This window comes from Rhinopithecus bieti, unplaced genomic scaffold (genome assembly GCF_001698545.2).
Source record: "Rhinopithecus bieti isolate Rb0 unplaced genomic scaffold, ASM169854v2 scaffold_35856, whole genome shotgun sequence".
In the NCBI taxonomy this organism is placed as follows: Eukaryota; Metazoa; Chordata; class Mammalia; order Primates; family Cercopithecidae; genus Rhinopithecus; species Rhinopithecus bieti.
In genome coordinates, this window is record NW_016815820.1 from 1,518,341 (window position 1) to 1,538,322 (window position 19,982).

The window sequence follows — 19,982 nt, forward strand, 5'->3', positions numbered from 1 at the left end:
CCGCCTCAGCCTCCCAAAGTGCTGGGATTACAGGCTTGAGCCACCGCGCCCGGCCCAAAAAATTCTTAAGGAATAGACTAGGGTCAAGAATATTTTGGGGCCCAGTGCAGTGGCTCACACCTGTAATCCCAACACTTTGGGAGGCTGAAGTGGGAGGATCACTTGAGACCAGGAGTTCAGGACCAGCCTGGGCAACATGGTGAAACCCTGTCTCTATAAAAAATACAAAAATTAGTTGGGCATGGTGGCATGTGCCTGTAGTCCCAGTTACTTGGGAGACAATTCAATGAAGCCTGGGAGGCGGAGGTTGAGCTGAGATCGCACCACTGCACTCCAGCCTAGGTGACAGAGTAAGACTCTGCCTCAAAAAAAAGGATACTTTGGAAGCTCAGGTTCATATTTTTCAAAGTTCCAATACATGAAAAACAAAGTCAAAGAAAACTTTTCACTTGAGCCCAAGTGTTTGAGACCAGCCTAGTCAACATGGCAAAACCCCGTCTCTACTAAAAAATACAAAAAATTAGCCAGGCATGGTGGCACATGCCTGTAAACCCCAGCTACTCAGGCAGCTGAGATAATCGCTTGAGCCCAGGAAGCGGAGGTTGCAGTGAGTGATCATGCCACTGTACTCCAGCCTGGGTTATAGAATGAGACTCTGTCTCCAAAATAAATAAATAAATAAATAAATACAAATAAACTTTCCTCTAATGCAACATCTTTTTTATTTACCCTATGGTCTACCCCATTAAGAGGTTAACTCCTGGGCATAAATAACACAATCAGGCCCCATTCTCACCTACCTCCTCCTCTCCATTCTGGTCACTCTGCCCCAGGTATATTGGCCTCGAAGTGTTCCTCAAACTGGTTAACTATTCTCTTGCCCAGAGCACTTGCTGTTCTCCCTATGCATAATGCTTATTGTCAAATCCTCAAACAGCAAGTCTCTGCTCAAATGTGACCATATCAGAGTAGCTTTTCCTAGCCAACTACATATATATATATGTCACATATACATATGTATGCATATACACATACAATATCCTACCCTCAGCACTCCCAGTTTTATTTTCCTTCACAGTATTTACCTCCAGTTGATACATTATACATCTATCTATTTGCCTTCCTCAGCTAGACTATAAGCTCCATGAGGGCAGAGACTTTGACTTGTTCATAGCTACATCCTCATAACTCAAAACAGTGTCTGGCACATGACCAATATTCAGTAAATATTTACTGCATGAATGACCAAATATAGTACATAAAAGTAACAATTTAGCAATGAATGGTTAGTAACAAGCAGAAGCAAAAGAAAATTCCTTTTCTTGTTGCATGGCACGTAGATCCCCTTCAACTCTTAAAGCACATTAGCCATCATCTCTTATACTAGTGTAATATGTTGTCTTTCTTAGTTTTTCATTATTTATTCCAAGGAAATCAATGTAGGCCTGAAACAATTATCCTCTTTGAGTGACAACTGGTATGGAGGTCAAGAGAACTTTGCTGTATTTATTCATTTTGATGGTTTGAAATTATCTGAGAAACTGCTATAAGACCAGGAAATGATCCAAATTAATTAAACACTACAGAAAACCACTGGGCATGGTGGCTCACGCTTGTAGACCCAGCTACTCAGCAGGCTGAGTGGCGAGGATTGCTTGAGCCCAGGAGTTGGAAGACCTGAACAACACAGAAAAAACCTCATCCCTAAAAAATAAGACCAATAAAAAAAAAAAAAAGGTAAGACACATGTCTATAGTCCCAGCTACTTGGGAGGCTGAGATGGGAAGATTACTTAAGCCTAGGAGTTGAGGCTGCAGTGAGCTATGATTATGCCACTGCGCCCCTGCCTGGGGAACAAAGTGAAACCCCTGTCTCTCTATAAAAATGAACAAAAGGCCAGGCGTGGTGGCTCACGCTGTATTCCCAGCACTTTGGGGGGCAGAGGCGTGCAGATCATGAGGTCAGGAGTTTGAGACCACCCTGACCACCATGGCGAAACTCCGTCTCTACTAAAAATACAAAAATCAGGCCTGGTGGTGGGCGCCTGTAATCCCAACTACTTGGGAGGCTAAGGCAGAAGAATCGCTTGAACCTGGGACGTGGAGGTTGCAGTGAGCCAAGATCGCGCTACTGCAATCCAGCCTGGGCGACAGAGCGAGACTCCATCTCAAAAACAAACAAACAGACAACAACAAAAAAACCACTTGAGAAAGTGTACTGTTGGCCTGCCAAGCAGTAACTTACTCTGTTCTACTGTTTTTCAAACTTGGTAGCCACATGCAAAGTGTGAATTTGGGAAGTAGACCCAGTAGTGAAAGGCCCCTTATCTCCCAGTCAGCTTCTTCCAACTCTAGACAAAAGCTTAAGCCCAAGATACGCACCTCAGCTCACTGAAGGTGCACAAATAAGGTTCAAATCACTCCAAGAATCTCTAAAGTAATTCACTAAGGAGTAAAACTCATAAGAAAATAAGGTATTTATCACAGAAGAAATATTTTATCTTGTTTATACTTACTAAGCACACAAAGCACAAGACCTAAAGCTACTAAAGTTACAGAAGGCTAGGGTCTCATATGTACTCTTAATTTCACAGCCTCCTGACAGGAAATGTTTTCCTCATTTCCTTAACAGCTATGGCTGTGCAATCACTATTCTGCACTAGCTTACCCTTAACTAGTCCTCACTGAGTATGAGCTATGTGCCATGCAATAAGATATTTGGAGATAGTCTTTTTTGTTTCTGCTGGGTAAAGGAGTGAATTTTTCACTGGGAAAAGCTCTTGATAAACTATATTGTTCATCATAGTTAATTTCCTTACAACCAGGTCTATTATTATGGACCATCAGTCAAGAAGAGAAAGACTTTTATTCAAGTGAGCAACTCATTATCACTCAGCACATGACCACAAAGAGCCTAAGAAGCTAAACCCCGATAGAACACAAAACATTTCTGGATGATCCCGGGAGAGAGAACCACGGAACAAAGGATGTCATGAAGCTGGGGCACACTGACCTAGAGAGTTACAGCCTGGTGTAGGACACTTCATATTGAAGTTGTAGCTTTCATGGAAGCGACGGCGCTTGGGGCGATGAGAGAGATCACTGCCTGAGTCCTTCAGGGACATGTCCTTGGCAATGCTCTCATCGTGAGACACATTGGGGCTGGAGATGTCTATGTCAGACTCAGAAGAAGGTGCGTTTCCAGTTGGAGTTCGAGGTGGTGACTCATCATGATCAGCTGTATTTTTAGTTTCTAAAGCAAAAACAATCAGTAGAAGTCATGAGTGAGGTTCATTTATTTAGAGGTTTACTATTCAGATGAGTTTATGGGCTTCCCAGATTCTTTTTCTATGATTTAACCAGTAACTTTCAGCTACTTGTCTGCTAGACAGCTAAGTGGAAAATGAAGAGGCACTTCTACACCATTCCTTTTGTGCAACTTTAAATTCTGATTAAAATTAAATTTGTACTTTACCTATTACACCTATCTATATTTCTCCTGAGTTGCTAATCATGGATAATCAAAACTGGATGGAAATAAATTTTAAAAATATTACAGCCAGGTGCAGTGGTTCACGTCTGTAATCCCAGCACTATGGGATGCCAAGGTGGATGGATCACAAGGTCAGGAGATCGAGACCATCCTGGCTAACACGGTGAAACCCCATCTCTACTAAAAATACAGAAAAAAAAATTAGCTGGGTATGGCAGCGGGCACTGGTAGTCCCAGCTAATCGGGAGGCTGAGGCAGGAGAAAGGCGTGAACCCAGGAGGCGGAGGCTTGCAGTGAGCCAAGACTCACGCCACTGCACTCCAGCCTGGGCGACAGAGCGCGACTCCTTTCGACAGAGCGAGAACTCCTTTCCCCAGCTAAAAAAAAAAAAAAAAAAAAAAAAACACAAAAACAATTACTATCGACAGAGACACAGGACAGAAGATAAGTGACAGTGACTGTCTTTCTTGATGACACTGGACAGGCTTGGTGTAAGATGTGAATGGACTTAGACTCTTGAGTGAGTCTGTTGGTAGTCTAACAATTCAATCTTGAAATTCCAGACTGTAAATCAGGAATTGCAAACCAAATGGCTACAGGGGCTCAGCAAGGCCAAATAGACAGCTCATTGTTCATCTAAAGGGGACAGCTACTATTCAACTCCAGCCAATTATTACTATGGGTGATTGGCCACCCAGTGTTCCCAGATCTTTTCATTGTTTAAAATAAACGATTAATCCAGGTTTTTATATGAAATCACTGTGTTTTCAAACACTAGAAACAAATTTTAAAAATTTTAAACACTGTGCAAGCAAACCAACCAACCATGCGGACAGGCTAGAAGTAGTTCACCAGTCGGTAACCTCTGCATGAAGAAATTTGGAGATAAATGGGCTGAGAAGTATGGCTGTAAGAAAAGTCTGCTTCAAGCCCTTTTAATCTATGGTTAAGAAGGCCCTAGTCTCTTTTTCCTATTACAGGTCCATTTTAATATACTCCAGCTACTCTGGACCTTGAGAATATTCTGATATCAAACTGTCCTCAGCAAGATATAAGAAAGGAAACAAGCAAACAGCATTCATCTAGCTGAAGTATTAGGCATCTACCTGCAGTGGCCCCAAGCCCTCCTTAAAAAGAAATTCACCCAGATGCTCTGTGATAGGTCTAAGTCATACCATACCCACTCACCTCTATCTGAAAAATCAACCACTTGCTCAGTTTCTGAGCCAGACGAACGAGTCTGCCGAAGGGGGTATTTTTTCGGTGTCACTGGGGTAGGCTGCTGCTGACTACGGGTCACTCTTCTGGTAGAGTAAGCAGGCTCCTCAGTGCCAAAAGACTGCAAATTTCGAACAGGACTGGAATCTGATCCCAATTTTAAAAGAAAATAAAGAAAAAAGATGGAAATCTGTTTTACTTCCTATCCATATAATTCATTAGAATGCAGCTCCTCCTCCTCTTCATGTTTCAAAAAATACAACAAATCCTTAAAATGTCTATTTAATTAAATAAAATATAAGCAAAAGAGCCTAGCTCAGGTATAGAGATGTAATGTAGTACAGCATTAATAGTTTAGGTTCTGGAATTATGACTGAATGTGATTCATACCAACTAGCTATGGCATCTTGGGCAAGTTATTTTCTCCAAGCCTGTTTCCTGACCTATTGAAAAGGAAAATACGGCCGGGCGCGGTGGCTCAAGCCTGTAATCCCAGCACTTTGGGAGGCCAGCACTTTGGGAGGCCGAGACGGGCGAATCACGAGGTCAGGAGATCGAGACCATCCTGGCTAACACGGTGAAACCCCGTCTCTACTAAAATACAAAACTAGCTGGGCGAGGTGGCGGACGCCTGTAGTCCCAGCTACTCGGGAGGCTGAGGCAGGAGAATGGCGTAAACCCGGGAGGCGGAGCTTGCAGTGAGCTGAGATCTGGCCACTGCACTCCAGTCCGGGCGACAGAGCGAGACTCCGCCTCAAAAAAAAAAAAAAAAAAAAAAAAAAAAGGAAAATACTAGTAGCACATTCCTCATAACACTGTAGTGAGGAATAGGTGAGATAATGCACGTGAAGCACTTAACATCATCCGTGGTACACAGTGCTTTATAAATATTAGCTGCATCCTCTCATTCTTCCCTTTTTCTAACCCACCATAAAACAGATATTCTATTAACAAAGATATAACAACAAACAAAACGATTTCCTTTCTTAAGGGGCCGATTTTTTTCTTTCTTATTACTCTCTCTGGCACAATCATAATAGATTCATAAAGGTAAAACAGGAATGCAGCATTTTAAGTTTTTTGGATGAAAAAACCTATTCTGAGGCACTCAGCCCCCTCTTTTATATCTCCAACCTAATGACAAAGGAAATGAAAGAAATTCAAAGCTGAAATTAAAGCATTTTTTAAAATATATATAGATATGTTTTCGTTTTTTTTTTTTTTTGATAAACAGACATGTTTAATGATAGCTTACTCTCTACAGAGATGACTACAGAGACTGTTAATCTATAATCCAGGAGTATATAACCATGCAGTACAGACCAATTAGCCAAATGTAAAATAAACTAGATTCTTACCACAACTACCCTATAAACATTGCAGCTATTCTTCGCAAAAGGATCCTACATCTTATGTGAAAACCCAGTGTGGGGGAACCAGAAACCTAGCTATGTGGCCAGAAGTAAAACCCAAAGGAAAAAACAGCAATTCAGTGGTTAATTGGTGAAAGCAGGAAATTTGTGCCCTTTTCTGTGCTACTGCTTTTGTCTTCTTACTTTTGTTCTTTTTGTCCCTTTTCTTCAGCCCATCCATGTTAGCACTCAGTAGGTCTGAATAAGCCATCTGAAACTTATTCACTTGCTTGGAGCTCACTACAGTACTGACCTTCTTTTTCCCATAGATAGCTCTTAGCAGACACTTGTCTGAGGGCTCAAAGCCCTCCACAGAACCTTTCTTTGGAACGGGTTTGGTTCGACCACCCTACTTCTTCAAGGTGATATAGATGCTGCCCAACGTCCAGCACTTCTGGAAGAGTCTGGTCAGCTCCATCAGGAACTGCTCGCTCTCCAACACCATCGTGGTGATGCTCGCTCAACTCCCTCCGCGTAAGCCCCTAGCAGTCTTAGTTTTGTTTTAATCAACACATAAGTGTACATATTTATGGAGTATACTGTGATGTTCTGATAGACGTATACATTGTGTAATGATGAAATCAAAATAATTAGCATATCCATATCTCAAACACTTGTCATTTCTTTGTAGTGAGAACATTCAAAATCCTCTCTAAAGTATATTTTATTTTAATTAATTAATTTTTTTTTTTGGAGGGTAGGATGCACAGGCCAGGTGTCAGCCTCACTCTCTCGCAACTGCACCCCCCAACGGATATTTTAAAAACAAAAAATCTGAAGAAATCTTATAGACTCTCCAAAGAAGAAAACTGAAAATTTCCAAACTTTCGGGTAAGAAAAGTTAGCACACAGCAAGGTTATCAATTTGTACATCTCCAGGGGCCTCCTTTCACAATATGATCTACATTTTGCTCTAGGGAGGAACACCTTACATTGATGATATTGTAAATGGTAGCCCTGGAGTTGTGCAATTCTGTGGTCATGAGGTCAAGACCCAGCGCTTACGCATTTCCTAGCTGTTTTGAATATTTAGTCTTCAGGTGTCTAGGGCATGGTCAATTATACTTTCTACGAACATTATGTATTTTCCTTAGCATATGCTGTTCCATCTGCCGAGAATAACATATTCCCATCTTTCAACTTGTAAATTCCCATCAGAGCCTTTAAGACGTCAGTGTGCAGCCAGGCATGGCAGCTCACGCCTGTAATCCCAGCACTTTGGGAGGCCGAGGCGGGCAGATCACTTGAGATCAGGAGTTCGAGATGAGCCTGGACAACATGGCACACCCTGTCTCTACTAAAAATACAAAAAATAGCCAGGTATGGTGGCACTCACCTGTAATCCCAGCTACATGGGAGGTTGGGGCAGAAGAATTACTTGAACCCAGGAGGCGGAAGCTGCAGTGAGCCAAGATCATGCCACTGCACTCCAGCCTGGGCAACACAGCGAGACTCTGTCTCGACAACAACAAAAAAGACTTCATCATTGTGGGAGTGCTGCCCTAAGTTGGCTGTCCCACCTCTGGGCTTCTGTAGTACTCTATGCAAACCCCTCTCACAGCCCTTGCCATAATGTATTCCCATGATCAATTTTCATATCTATATCTTGCACTGAACTGTAAGATCCTTGAGGACAGGAACTATGATTTTTCTATCATGGTTCCTAGGACATAACATAGTGCTTGAGTTATAGTAGTTATTTATCCATAGTCTCATTGTGGTAAAAATTTAAAGCTTAAGAAATCAAGAGACAATAGCAATACTTTAGCTGAAATCCTAAATTCAAAATAAAGTTAGGAACAGTTGTTAAAGAGGATATTCCCACTTTCTTGCTTGAAAACTGATGGTTTTCTCTCATTGTGCAACATACTCATATAAAAGTGACCAAAGCGGCAGGGCACGGTGGCTCACGCCTATAATCCTAGCACTTTGGGAGGCCAAGGCAGGCAGACCATGAGGTCAAGAGATTGAGACTATCCTGGCCAACATGGTGAAACCCCATGTCTACTAAAAATATAAAAATTAGCTGGGCATGGTGGCACACGCCTACAGTCCCAGCTACTTGCAGGCTGAGGCAAGAGAATTGCTTGAATCCAGGAGGCAGAAGTTGCAGTGAGCCAAGATCACACCACTGCACTCTGCCTGGTGACAGAGCGAGACTCCATCTCAGAAAAAAAAAAAGTAATCAAAGCAACACTGTTGAAGTGCTCAAAACATGTTAAAGCTTTTTTCCCCTAATCTATTATCACCTATTGATCATCAGCTCTCTCTATTAGCTACAACCTTCTTTCCTCCTCAGGGAATACCAGAGAAGAGCCAGGAGTCGTCAAGGGTACCCTCCAAATCTAACCACAGATGCTTAAATGCACTAGAGATACTTCAAACTACTTTCCAACCCCAAGATTCTCAATTCTTTATTACCAAAGCAAAATTCCATATTTCCACACTGATACTTTGGTACAATTATTAATATCTATCAAGTGTGTATTAGATTACATTCCAGAATTAAACATGGCTTTAGAAGTACTGGGCCTCTGCCAATAACAAGTCCAAGAGACTACAGATGCTCCTTGACTTATAATGGGGTTAAGTCCCAATAAAACTATCATAAGTTGAAAGTATTATAAGTTAAAAATGCATTTACAGGCTGAACATGATGGCTCACATCTATAACCCCAGTACTTTGGGAGGCCAAGGTGGAAGGACTGCTTGAGTCCAGGAGTTTGAGACCAGCCTGGCAAACATAAGACCCCCAAGTAGTCCCAGCTACTCAGGAGGCTGAGGTGGGAGGATCACTTGGGCCAAGGAGGTCAAGGTTGCAGTGAGCCAAGATCACACCACTGCACTCCAACCTGCACAACAGAGCACAAGACCCTGTCTCCAGAAAATAAAAGCACTATACACCTAACCTACCGAGCATCATAGCTTAGCCTAGCCTAGTTTAAACAGGTTCAAACCGCTTACTTTAGCCTACAATTGTGCACAATCATCTAACACAAAGCCTATTTTTAATAAAGTGTTGAATATTGCATGTAATTTATTGAAGACAGTACACTAAAGAGTACTGGTTTACCCTCATGATCAAATGGCTGACTGGGAGTTACGGCTCGCTGACTGGGAGTTATGGCTCATTGTCACTGTTCAGCATCACAAGAAAATATTTCGGCCACATATCACTAGCCCAGGAAAGGACTGAAATTCAAAATTCGAAAAGTTTCTACTGAATGCATATTGCTTTGGCACCACAGTAAAGTTAAAAAAATAATAATAATTAAATCAAACCACCATAAGTCAGATACCATCTGGACTTCAAGTCCCTAAGCCTAAACCATTCAAACAGAAAGTGAAGGGATAACATTTTGATTTTAGTGATGGAGACACAGCGATCTAAAAGAAAAAAAAAAAAAAAAAAAAAACACAAATGACTCAAGACATACATGTATCTCTATCCATTATACCATCCACAGTTCCTTTGGGTCTACAAACTGGATAGTAGCCCCAAACAGAAGCATTGTTAAAGACCTGACAACTCTGCATTCACTCCACGTTTTACCAATCATCTGGTGCACTGTCATCTATACCAAGCCAAGGGACCAGTTTCCACATTAACTAGGAAAATAATGTGATGGGCCAGTCGGCCAGATGTGAGGAGTGGTAAGGAAAATGAAGATTTTACCTTGAGAACTCTGGCTTAGCCTGGCTGAGGAGCGGGTGACTCGAGCAGATCGTCGGGATGTGCCATCACTTTCTGAACTGTCTGTGTGCTCGAGATCTGTAGAAAAATCGGAATCTTCGGTTCCATCTGAACTACTGCCTGCATTCCTCTGTAATACCATAGATCCAGATATTAGTACAGAAGCATTTGGTCTGAGGGTTTGCATTAACATTCAAAATAAAACAAGCTGTGACACCGAAAACACCAAGTTCAAACCTAAGAAAGGATTCCACAAGCATTTCCCATCCTCCCACCCAACCAGGCAACTTCATTTTATTTAGAACACTTAAATGGAACAATGTACAAATAAGGGACTTTTGTTAAATAAATGAAGAGCTTCCATTTCATTCGCTCCCGTTGCCCAGGCTGGAGTGCAAGGGCACAATCTCGGCTCACAGTAACCTCCACCTCCTGGGTTCAAGTGATTCTCCTGCCTCATTCTCCCAAGTAGCAGGGACTACAGGCACCCACCACCACGCCCAGCTAACTTCTGTATTTTTAGTAGAGATGGGGTTTCACTATGTTGGCCAGGCTGGTCTTGAACATCTGACCTCAGGTGATCCACCCGCCTTGGCCTCCCAAAGTGCTGGGATTACAGACGTGAGACACCACACCCAGCCATGAAGAGAATTAATTCTTAACTGTATTAGCACTAAGTATGAACCAAGATCATTCGGAGATCAGTATCACAGAAAAAGGTTCACTGTAGTGAGAAAATCGTTGGTGCTAGACCTCATTTAACTTTAGAGTAGCTTTTGTTCGATGTCTCCATGAAAAGCTATCACATTTTTTAAAAACCATATACTATCTCAAAATATCATGGACCACAACTCTGATCCCAAAAGAATTTAGGCAGAAAAACACGAAAATTGTTACTGCGTATGCCATCTACCCTTGAAGTTTCTCCACATGAAAGCCATCTATCTTCCAAAAAGGCAGCTTGCACATGAAGACTCACGGGTATTCAAAAACAGTTGTTTTCAAAACCATCTTTTCAACGAACAATTATTTGTCAATTATTAACCTCCTGAGGAGTTCTTAGCCATAAAGATAACTTTTATCAATTGAGCACTAACACTATACCCTTTACAAAACCAGAAAGGAAAAAATATTTGCTAAAAACAATACAAAGATTCACACTGTAAGTCCCAATTCTTTATTCAAAACCCTGAGGGCCAGTTGTGTTTAGAATTCGTAATTTTTTTGGATTTTTGAAGGGGAGTACTTTGCATCTATCCTGCAAATACCACCCAGTAACAAAACATAATACTTCTGCAGCAAAAGATATAAACAGTCACACTAAATGAGACACACAAAAACCGTAAGTAGCCTCAGGACAGATTAAGACAGGTTTGCCACCAAACAGGTTACTAAAAAAATGTACATTTTCAAGAAACTCCTGGTATTTGGGAAATTAAGAAAGAGGACTGGGGCCCTATTTCAAGGCACCAATATTATTCCTGCATTTGGTGAGCCTTAACACATATACCACTGGCTGGGCGCAGTGGCTCATGCCTTCAATCCCAGTACTTTAGGAGGCCGAGGCGGGTGGATCACCTGAGGTCAGGAGTTCGAAACCAGCCTGACCAACATGGTGAAATCCTGTCTCTACTAAACATACAAAAATTAGCTGGGCGTCATGGAATTCGCCTGTAATCCCAGCTACTAGGAGACTGAGGCAGGAGAATCGCTTGAAACAGGGAGACAGAGGTTGCAGCGAGCCGAGATCATGCGATTGCACTCCGACCTGGACAACAAGAGCAAAACTCCATCTTAAAAAAAAAAAAAAAAAATACATACCACCCACCAGCTGAGATCATTTTAGGAGACATTAAAAAGCATACATTTTCAGCCTGAAAAACCTCTGTGAAGAGAAAGATTTCTACTGAAATGAGCAAGAATGCCACTCAGTTTTCCAAATATCTCAAGGGTAACCTGCCAGGAAATGAGCAAGAATCACAGAAAATGTCTAAAATAAGCAAGAATCACAGAAAACAGCTAAAATGAAGGGGGAATCTTAAAAGTCACCATTATAGTCTAATTACTTAGATATTTAAAGCCTTGATGTGAGACTTGTTCCTTCCTGGCTTGATCCTGGAACTCAGCTCTTCCCTGTGGCTTTTACCAATATACCTCCCATTGTACTCCAGAGCAGACCAACTGCTCCTTCACTTCCTTCCTGTAACACTTTGTATACACTTCCAAGCAGAGAACTTACTAGATCCTTCTAAGGTTATTCATGTCTGTTTTCTCCTATCGGGCTGTGATACCCTTAAGCCAGGGATCACGTCTAATAAATTTCTGAATCCTCAGCAACCACCGCGCAGAAAGTAGTCAATACACATTTGTTGAATTGAGTTAGATTTGTTCTATATTCTGGATCTGCCACTGCCTGAGTGGCTTGCGGCACTCCATGGACCTCCGTTAGTTCAACTGTTAAGAAGCAGGGGGCCATTCCTGGGTGACCTCCTAAGTCCCTTCTAATTCTAGAAGTTTTCGGTTTTTACCAACTGGATTTTCTAGGCGCTGTCGAACTAGCAAATAAAGATTACGGCTTGGAGGCAACTGGCCTGAGTGGGATCCCCTGGGAGTGGGCGCTGGCTTCCCACCACTGAGTCTTCTGCTTTGTTGTGCCCCTCACCTGGAAAGTAACGAGGCCTCCAAAACCCCGCCTCTGCACCTATCAGCGTCCCCGCTCGGAAAGGCGGGGATTCGGGCCACCCAATCGAGGTCCGCCTAAGCCGCGCCCCCACAGGACAGACTGCCAACCTCGACCAATTAGGAGAGGAGGGATCGTTCTCTCCAGCCAGTGGGAGAGCGCTAGGGCCGGGACCAGACACCGCCCCCGCACGCGGGGAGGTGACCGTTGAGCCCAAACAGGCGGCGTCACCAGCCAATCAATATGCTTCCTGACGTTTCAGCGACCAATTAATAAGAACGCCTCGGATCCAGGCAAGCAGAGGGCGGGAATAGTTGCAAGCATAGGCCGAGGCCAGGGTCGGGCCCACATTTTTCTGTTGGATATGGACAGAAGAGAGGGTGGCTGAGCAAGGTTCGGGGGAGCGGGAAGTTGGGACCCAAGCACTATGAGGCGTGGCCAACTGCGTCACGGTGTTCAATCGACTGTCCTTAGAAACCCGCCATCCCTCCTCTCCCGTTTCTCACCTTCCTTCGCGGCATTGCCGGCGGCTGCGGCCCGACGGTTCCGATTCGGGCAGCGGCGGCAGCAGCAGCAGGAACGGTGGCTCCGGCGGGCTCCGTGGCGGCCTCTGTAGCAGTCCCAATCCTGCGGACGATCCCTAGTGCCTCCTGCCTCTTAGCGTCTGGACCGTTCTGCGCAGGCGCCGCGGGCTGAAGCGCTTTTTCCTTCACTTCCGGCTGGGTCTCGCGTCACCTGACGTTACGGGCCAAAGAGGGTGCTGGGAGGTTAGATCCTTTTGGTGAAGCTAGTGGGCGCCATTTTGAAGTTGGGCAGAAGGTGACTCCAGTGGTGGAATCCGGGGCCAGCCATTTTTAGTTAACGTGAGTGGCGCTGTTTGTGGGCCTGGGTAGCCATTCTTGTTTGGGGCAGAAGCCTGACAGTTGATGTAAACGGTTCTCATCTTTACCTTGGGCAAAATTCCCTTCCCGGTCGTTTTAATTTCTAGAGTCCAGGAAGAAAACCCCCCGGAATCCATCAGGTTGCTGAGATTAGATTTAACCCCTTCGTTGCCTGATTGTTTAAAGGCCGTTTCCGTTTATTACATAAACTCAAAAGTTGCGGAGGGATGTTTTGTAAAAGAAACTTTGTATTTTAAGAACCATCCTGGTGTCGAAGGGGTGGGAATGGGGAATTGAAAAAGGAACTAAAGGGTAGCATCCGCCATCAGGAAGTTTCCTGTCTGGTAGAGGAGACATTGTCCTTGCCCTTAGCTAACAGCAAGTAAGTTAGTTGATGTCGCGGGGAGGAGGCAAAACCATTCTCCAGAAGCTACAACTCAAAGAATTCCCAATTTAGCTCTGTGGCGAGCGCCCACTTCCTTCCCGCACTGTGTTTGGGTTTGAGACCACTGGGGGCCCTGGGGTGAAAAATGTGATTTGAAAGTGTCCCGGGAATGCAGTACCAGAGTCAGAAAAGCATTGAACCCCATTTAGCTCAAATGACCTCTGGAATCCAGATGCTTGAGGCGGAGGAAGAAGAGGGAATGTTTTAGTGAAGCTGAAGCCCCAAAAGAATGGAAATTTAAATAATAATGAGAGGGCCTAGGAAGGAGAAGTTGGTCCCTGATACTAGGCTGAAAGAAGAGCCTTAAGAAAAGGCTGGAAAGTGGAGAGCAGGCGTTGAAGATTTAACCTCTCTGGAGGAAAGGCCTTGAGAGGACCAAGTCTTGCCCAATTGCGGCTGGGTGGAACCCAGGCACTCCCAGTCATTAAGTTAGGATACCTAACCCCAATTTCAATCTGACGCCCCTTTAGATGGAGATTTCCCCCCCGTTAAGATGGAGATTTTCCCCAGGGGCTAAAGAACAAAGTAGCAGAAGGTAAACATCTGATTGATGTGCTAAGTAAAGAACTCTAAAGAGTTAAAGTTCCAGACCCTTAGCCAGCACTCTCCTTGGGGATGTCCTGGGCCAGTGTTGACACAGGCAGCTTTTAGTATTTAATACTTAGCTTTTAGTGCTTAGTATAAATACCTTTGATAACCTACTTAGGTTGAACTGCACGTAAGAACTTATTTGAAAATGGCTCACATTACTTCTTCCTTTGTAGCCCCTCACCACTTAAGCATTTAATTTCATACCATTACTCTGTTGTTTTGCACTTACTGATATGTTCCTGAGGTTACATTTGAATGTTCTGGCTCCCCAACTGGTGGTAAGGATCTCTTATATTAAGAGCATATCTCAATTATTTCATACCATCCTTCTTTTTTTCTCTCTCTTCTTCTTTTTTTTTTTTCTTCCCAGATAGAGTCTTGCTGTGTAGCCCAGGCTGGAGTGCAATGGTTGAATGTCAGCTCACTGCAAGCTCCGCCTGCTGGGCTCAAGGGATTCTCTTGCCTCACCCTCCCAAGTAGATGGGACTGCAGGCGTGTGCCATCACACTCGGCTTATTTTTTCTAGAGACAGAGTTTCACCATGTTGCCCAGGCTGGTCTTGAACTACTAAGCTCAGGTGATCCGCCTGTCTCGGCCTTCCAGAGTGCTGGGGTTACAGGTGTGAGCCACAACTCCCAGCCGTACCAGCTTTTCTTTTTTTTTTTTTTGAGACAGAGTTTTGCTCTTGTTGCCAGGCTGGAGTGCAATGGCACGATCTCGGCTCACAGCAACCTCCGCCTCCCGGGTTCAGGCTATTCTCCTGCCTCAGCCTCCTGAGTAGCTGAGATTACAGGCGTCCACCACCACACCTGGCGAATTTTTGTATTTTTAGTAGAGACAGGGTTTCTCCATGTTGGTCAGGTTGATCTTGAACTCCCAACTTCAGGTGATCCACCTGCCTCAGCCTCCCACAGTGCTGGGATTACAGGCATGAGCCACCCCGCCCACCCCTTACCATCCTTTCTAGTGGTGCTCAAACCTTGTTCTTCCCACAGTAAATGCTTGCTGCTCAGTAAGAATATCATTACTGTTTTACAGTCTCTGAATGTATAGCACTCAGAGATGGTGAAGTTACCCTCCCTGGAAATTAGTGTTTTAGAATAAGATCTTATCCCGACTCGCATCCACCACACAAATACCAGCATTACAGGAGTTCGACATTAGTTAATTTCTTACACTAGATTCCCTAAGACTGCAGCTGACACTAAAGAGTTTACAGTTTCATTTAGATATGATTCTTGTCCTTGGAAAATGTACACTCTGGCAGAAAGATGAAAAAACTAACACCAGTAGGATAGAAACATGATCATAAGGAAAAAAATGTGTATAGTACTTGAAAGTAGACCAGCTAGGTATATTCAGAATGGGGAAGGGGAGGATCTTAAAAGCTTATTCCTTCTTCCTTTCTTTTTTTTAAACCAAATATATTATTCACTTTGAGGGTCATGCTCATCACAACACAATTAGCTTTCCAAGCAGGAACTGATGTTGATTTCAAAGCCTCTGACTGGTTGCCCCCTGGCCATCCTCAACCACCAGACTTCACCATTGACACTCTGGACAGTTCTCCTTGCCTTTCTATTTTCTTAGGCTTTACTTCATGCCTGGATGCATCTCCTAACCCTCTTTAAATGTTTATTTATTTCTTTTTATTTATTTATTTTTTGAGACGGAGTCTTGCTCTGTCGCCCAGGCTGGAGTGCGGTGGCACGATCTCAGCTCACTGCAAGCTCCGCCACCACGCCCGGCTAATTTTTTGTATTTTTAGTAGAGACAGGGTTTCATCGTGTTAGCAGGGATAGTAAAATTGTATTTTTTCAGAAAATCTTTTTCCGATTCATTCTTTGTAAGGTAGTAGGGCATAATGATACGTTATTTTGCACTTAACTGCTGGATTTGTTATTTTCCTTGTACAATTTGCTAGATAATTCTGTTCATTTCCCTTCCCAAACAGATAATAGAAACATAAATAAATCATGTTTATTGTATCATCAGCTCTACTAGTGTCCAGTACAGGGCTTTGATGTCAGATCTGAATTTTAATCTCAGCTCTGCTGCTTCCTACCTGCATTACTCTTGGACAAGTTTTTGGTTTTGTTTTTTGTTTTTTAAGAGACAGGATCTCACTCTTGTCACCCAGTCTGGAGTACAGTGGCACAATCATAACTCACTGCAACCTTGATCTCCTGGGCCAAGCGATCCTCCCACGTCAGCCTCCCAAGTAGCTAGGACTACAGGTATACAGCACCATGCCTGGCTAATTTTTAAATTATTTGTAGAGATAAGATCTTGCTACATTGCCCAGACTAGTCTCGAACTCCTGGCCTCAAGCCAAATCCTTCCACCTCAGCCTCCCAAAGCACTGGGATTACAGGCAGGAGCCATGCCTGACCTTGGACAAGTTTTAAATTTGTTTGTGTCTCAGTTTTCTCACCTGTGATGTGGGGACATTAATAGCCACCTCACAAGATTGTAAGGAATAAAGGAGATGAGTGTTGTAAAGCACTTTGCACAGTTCCTGACATAGAGTAATTGCTCAATAACTGGCTATTGCTATTTTTATTTCCAGTCGCTGTAGTCATGGCTATAACATTCTAATGTTAGTGACTGTATCTTTACATGGTCTCAGTGATTGTTTACTTTTATCTGTTCAACCTCTTTAACTCTGTTCAACCTCTGTTCAACCACTTTAACTGAACACACACAGAGTGATGACCCAGGCATTAATCACCCAGGTACCAGGCACTGAGTTACATCCCATGGACAAAACACCATCTTTCCCCTAAAGGAGCTTAGAATCCAGTAGGGAAGACAGGCCAGTAAGCACACAGTTACGAAAATGTAGAGTATTACATGGGAAAATAGAAAGATAAGCAAGGTTCAGAAGTGCTACAGAGGAGGAGGTAGAGTGTTTCATTTGGTAAGTTTAGGAAAGGTTTCATAAAAGACATGAAACAGCCGGGCGCAGTGGCTCAAGCCTGTAATCCCAGCACTTTGGGAGGCCGAGACGGGCGGATCACGAGGTCAGGAGATCGAGACCATCCTGGCTAACACGGTGAAACCCCGTCTCTACTAAAAAAAACAAAAACAAAAAACTAGCCGAGCGAGGTGGCGGGCACCTGTAGTCCCAGCTACTCGGGAGGCTGAGTCAGGAGAATGGCGTAAACCCAGGAGGCGGAGCTTGCAGTGAGCTGAGATCCGCCACTGCACTCCAGCCTGGGCGGAAGAGCGAGACTCCGTCTCAAAAAAAAAAAAAAAAAAAAAAAAAGACATGAAACAAGAGTGGAATTTCACAGGATGAATGTTTGCCAGTAAACAAAGACAATATATGTGTTTTACATGCAAAGAAAACAGAATGTACAATAGTACAGAGGTGTGGAGGAGCATTACCTATGGGTGCCTAGGAGGGTGCATAAGAGGCATGGTTTTGGGAACCAGTTCATGCAGAGTGTTCAACACCCTCCTATGGAGACTGAACTGGAAGTGGTAGGCAATTTCTGAAAGTCCTTAAGCAGAGGAGGCCCCCATTGAGACATGCATTTTAGAAGTCTCTTTCTGGCAGCTGTGAAGAGCACTGATCAGAGTAGGAGGGAGACCCAAGGCAGGAGACCAGTTAAAAGGCTGCTGAAATAGCCTTAGCCAGAGACGAGAAGAGACTGAAATAGGCACTGGGAGTGGGGGCAATCTTTTGTGTGTGTGTGTGTGTGCTTGTGTATTTCCTTACTTGTACCAGTGTCTTGTCTCCTCAGTTTTGTAAGCTCCCTGAAAGATCCCTCGATGTCCTTTAAAATGTTGCCTTGACAGTAAAATTATAGGTACCATGTTTCAAATACAAAATGTAATTGTTCATTGTTTGCTTCTCCCAGAGGTTGATAGCCTTGCCTGGATGGCCACAGCATTTCCAGCTTCTCCCTTGCTGCCTGGCACCCAAAAGGGCTCAGTAGTTGGGGTAGCACCAAATTGAATGTTTCACTACCAGTTGTTGACACAGCTAGGAAAGGCTTGCACAGAACCAGCCATGCTCTCTCCTCTAAGCCTCTTTCTGACCAGTGAGGTAGCTAGTAGGAGTTAGGGATAGCCATTTCCTCTGTGTGCCGTCTTGTACGGTGGGGGAAGCATGCCTTGGCCTTTTAAAGACAATGCTAGTGTAGCCAGGCCAATCTCATAACTTCTGAGGCTTAGTCTCTATCCCTTTGGGAGAATCTCAGGGGTTGCTGATGTGACCATAATTCCTATTAAAATATTTTCATTTGCAGCTGCCTTAAAAAGGGTCAGCACAGTCACTAATAGGCCCTTCTTCCTTACTCTTGCTGGAGATGGCCTGGAGCTTCTCTTACATTCTGGCTACCTGATTTGGATCTTGTAGCACCCTTAGCCCCCAGCCGCAGCCCCACCCTGGGAGAAGTTATTGGACAGATCCCAGCAGGCTCAGGCACAGCTCCCCGCCTCTGCAGCTGGGGATATAAATAACCACCAAAGCTAAACAGTCAAATAACCACATTTTTAAAATCGCTAAAAAAAAATCACTCTGATCTTGATTCAATAGCAGTTCTTCTCCCACCTCTGCCCTTCATCTCCCCCCTTCCTCCACTTATCTACCTCCCTTCCCTGATCCAAGCTCCCTAGGGAAGTCAATCTGAGCACAAAGCTGTCTTATGATGAAGACATCCTTTTCCATATTCAATGGGGCCAAAGCCCTCCAGGGCTGTAGTTATAGTTACAAGATGTTGTTATGGCAGCAGAGGCCTCGGGGCAACATATGTTCCACAATGGTAATTGGGTTTTCTTTAACAGACTGTCTCTCCTGGGTTCTCCATGCCCAAATTCACTTACCAAGAAGACCAGGGAATTGCCATTATGGATGAGCCTTCATTTTTTGATTCCAGCAAAACCAAATTGCTCTATTCCCCGAGGTGGAAAGTACCCGGTCACCATGGGCTGAGACATTTAGACTGCAGGCATTTTCATTTATACATTCAACAAATGTTTATTGAGCACCTGATGGGTGCTAGGCATTGGCCAGAAGCTGAATAAGCAGACATGGTCTTTCCTCTCTGTCAATTTAGGACAAGTATGTACAGGAAGGAGCTAGAGGAACACTTTCACCTGCCCTCAACCCCCTACACCATTTCAAAATGATTAACCCAGTGTAATAACACTAAATGAAAATTAGAAGAAAATAAAAGACATCCTTAATCTCACTGCTGCCACAGAAGCTTTTTTTTTTTTTTTTTCAAATTGAGACAGAGTCTAGCTCTGTTGCCCAGACTGGAATGCAGTGACGTGATCTCAACTCACTGCAACCTGCGCCTCCCAGGTTCAAGCGATTCTCCTGCCTCAGCCTCCTGAGTAGCTGGGACTACAGGTGCGTGCCACCATGCCTGGCTAATTTTTCTATTTTTAGTAGAGACAGCATTTTGCCATGTTGCCCAGGCTGGTCTCAAATTCGTGGTCTCAAGTGATCCACCAGCTTTAGCCTCCAAAAGTGCTGAGATTACAGGCATAAGCTACCATGCCTGGCACAAAGCAATTTTTTTTTTTTTTTTTTTTTTTTTTTTTTTTTTTTTTT

General features: G+C 43.7%; 2 protein-coding genes across 7 annotated transcripts in view; one reads left to right on the forward strand and one right to left on the reverse strand.

Moving 5' to 3' along the window:
* The window catches only part of KAT7 (lysine acetyltransferase 7), a 43,545-nt gene extending 30,375 nt beyond the window's left edge, over positions 1–13,170 (reverse strand). For both annotated transcript variants that reach the window (XM_017853941.1, XM_017853940.1), the window contains exons 1-4: positions 13,003–13,170; positions 9,799–9,946; positions 4,681–4,857; positions 3,013–3,252 (exon numbers count right to left, since the gene is read on the reverse strand). In XM_017853941.1, coding sequence (XP_017709430.1) covers positions 3,013–3,252; positions 4,681–4,857; positions 9,799–9,946; positions 13,003–13,017 — 580 coding nt within the window. In that variant the 5' untranslated portion in view covers positions 13,018–13,170. The remainder of the gene's footprint in view (positions 1–3,012; positions 3,253–4,680; positions 4,858–9,798; positions 9,947–13,002) is intronic.
* FAM117A (family with sequence similarity 117 member A) overlaps positions 12,709–19,982 on the forward strand; it is an 82,991-nt gene continuing 75,717 nt past the window's right edge. For 2 of the 5 annotated variants that reach the window (XM_017853931.1, XM_017853935.1), the window contains exon 1: positions 12,709–12,789. The gene's annotated coding sequence lies outside the window, so the exon portion shown is untranslated. Of the gene's footprint in view, positions 12,790–13,267; positions 13,360–19,982 lie in introns of those variants that run through there. The other 3 variants (XM_017853932.1, XM_017853936.1, XM_017853939.1) reach the window with 2 other exon arrangements.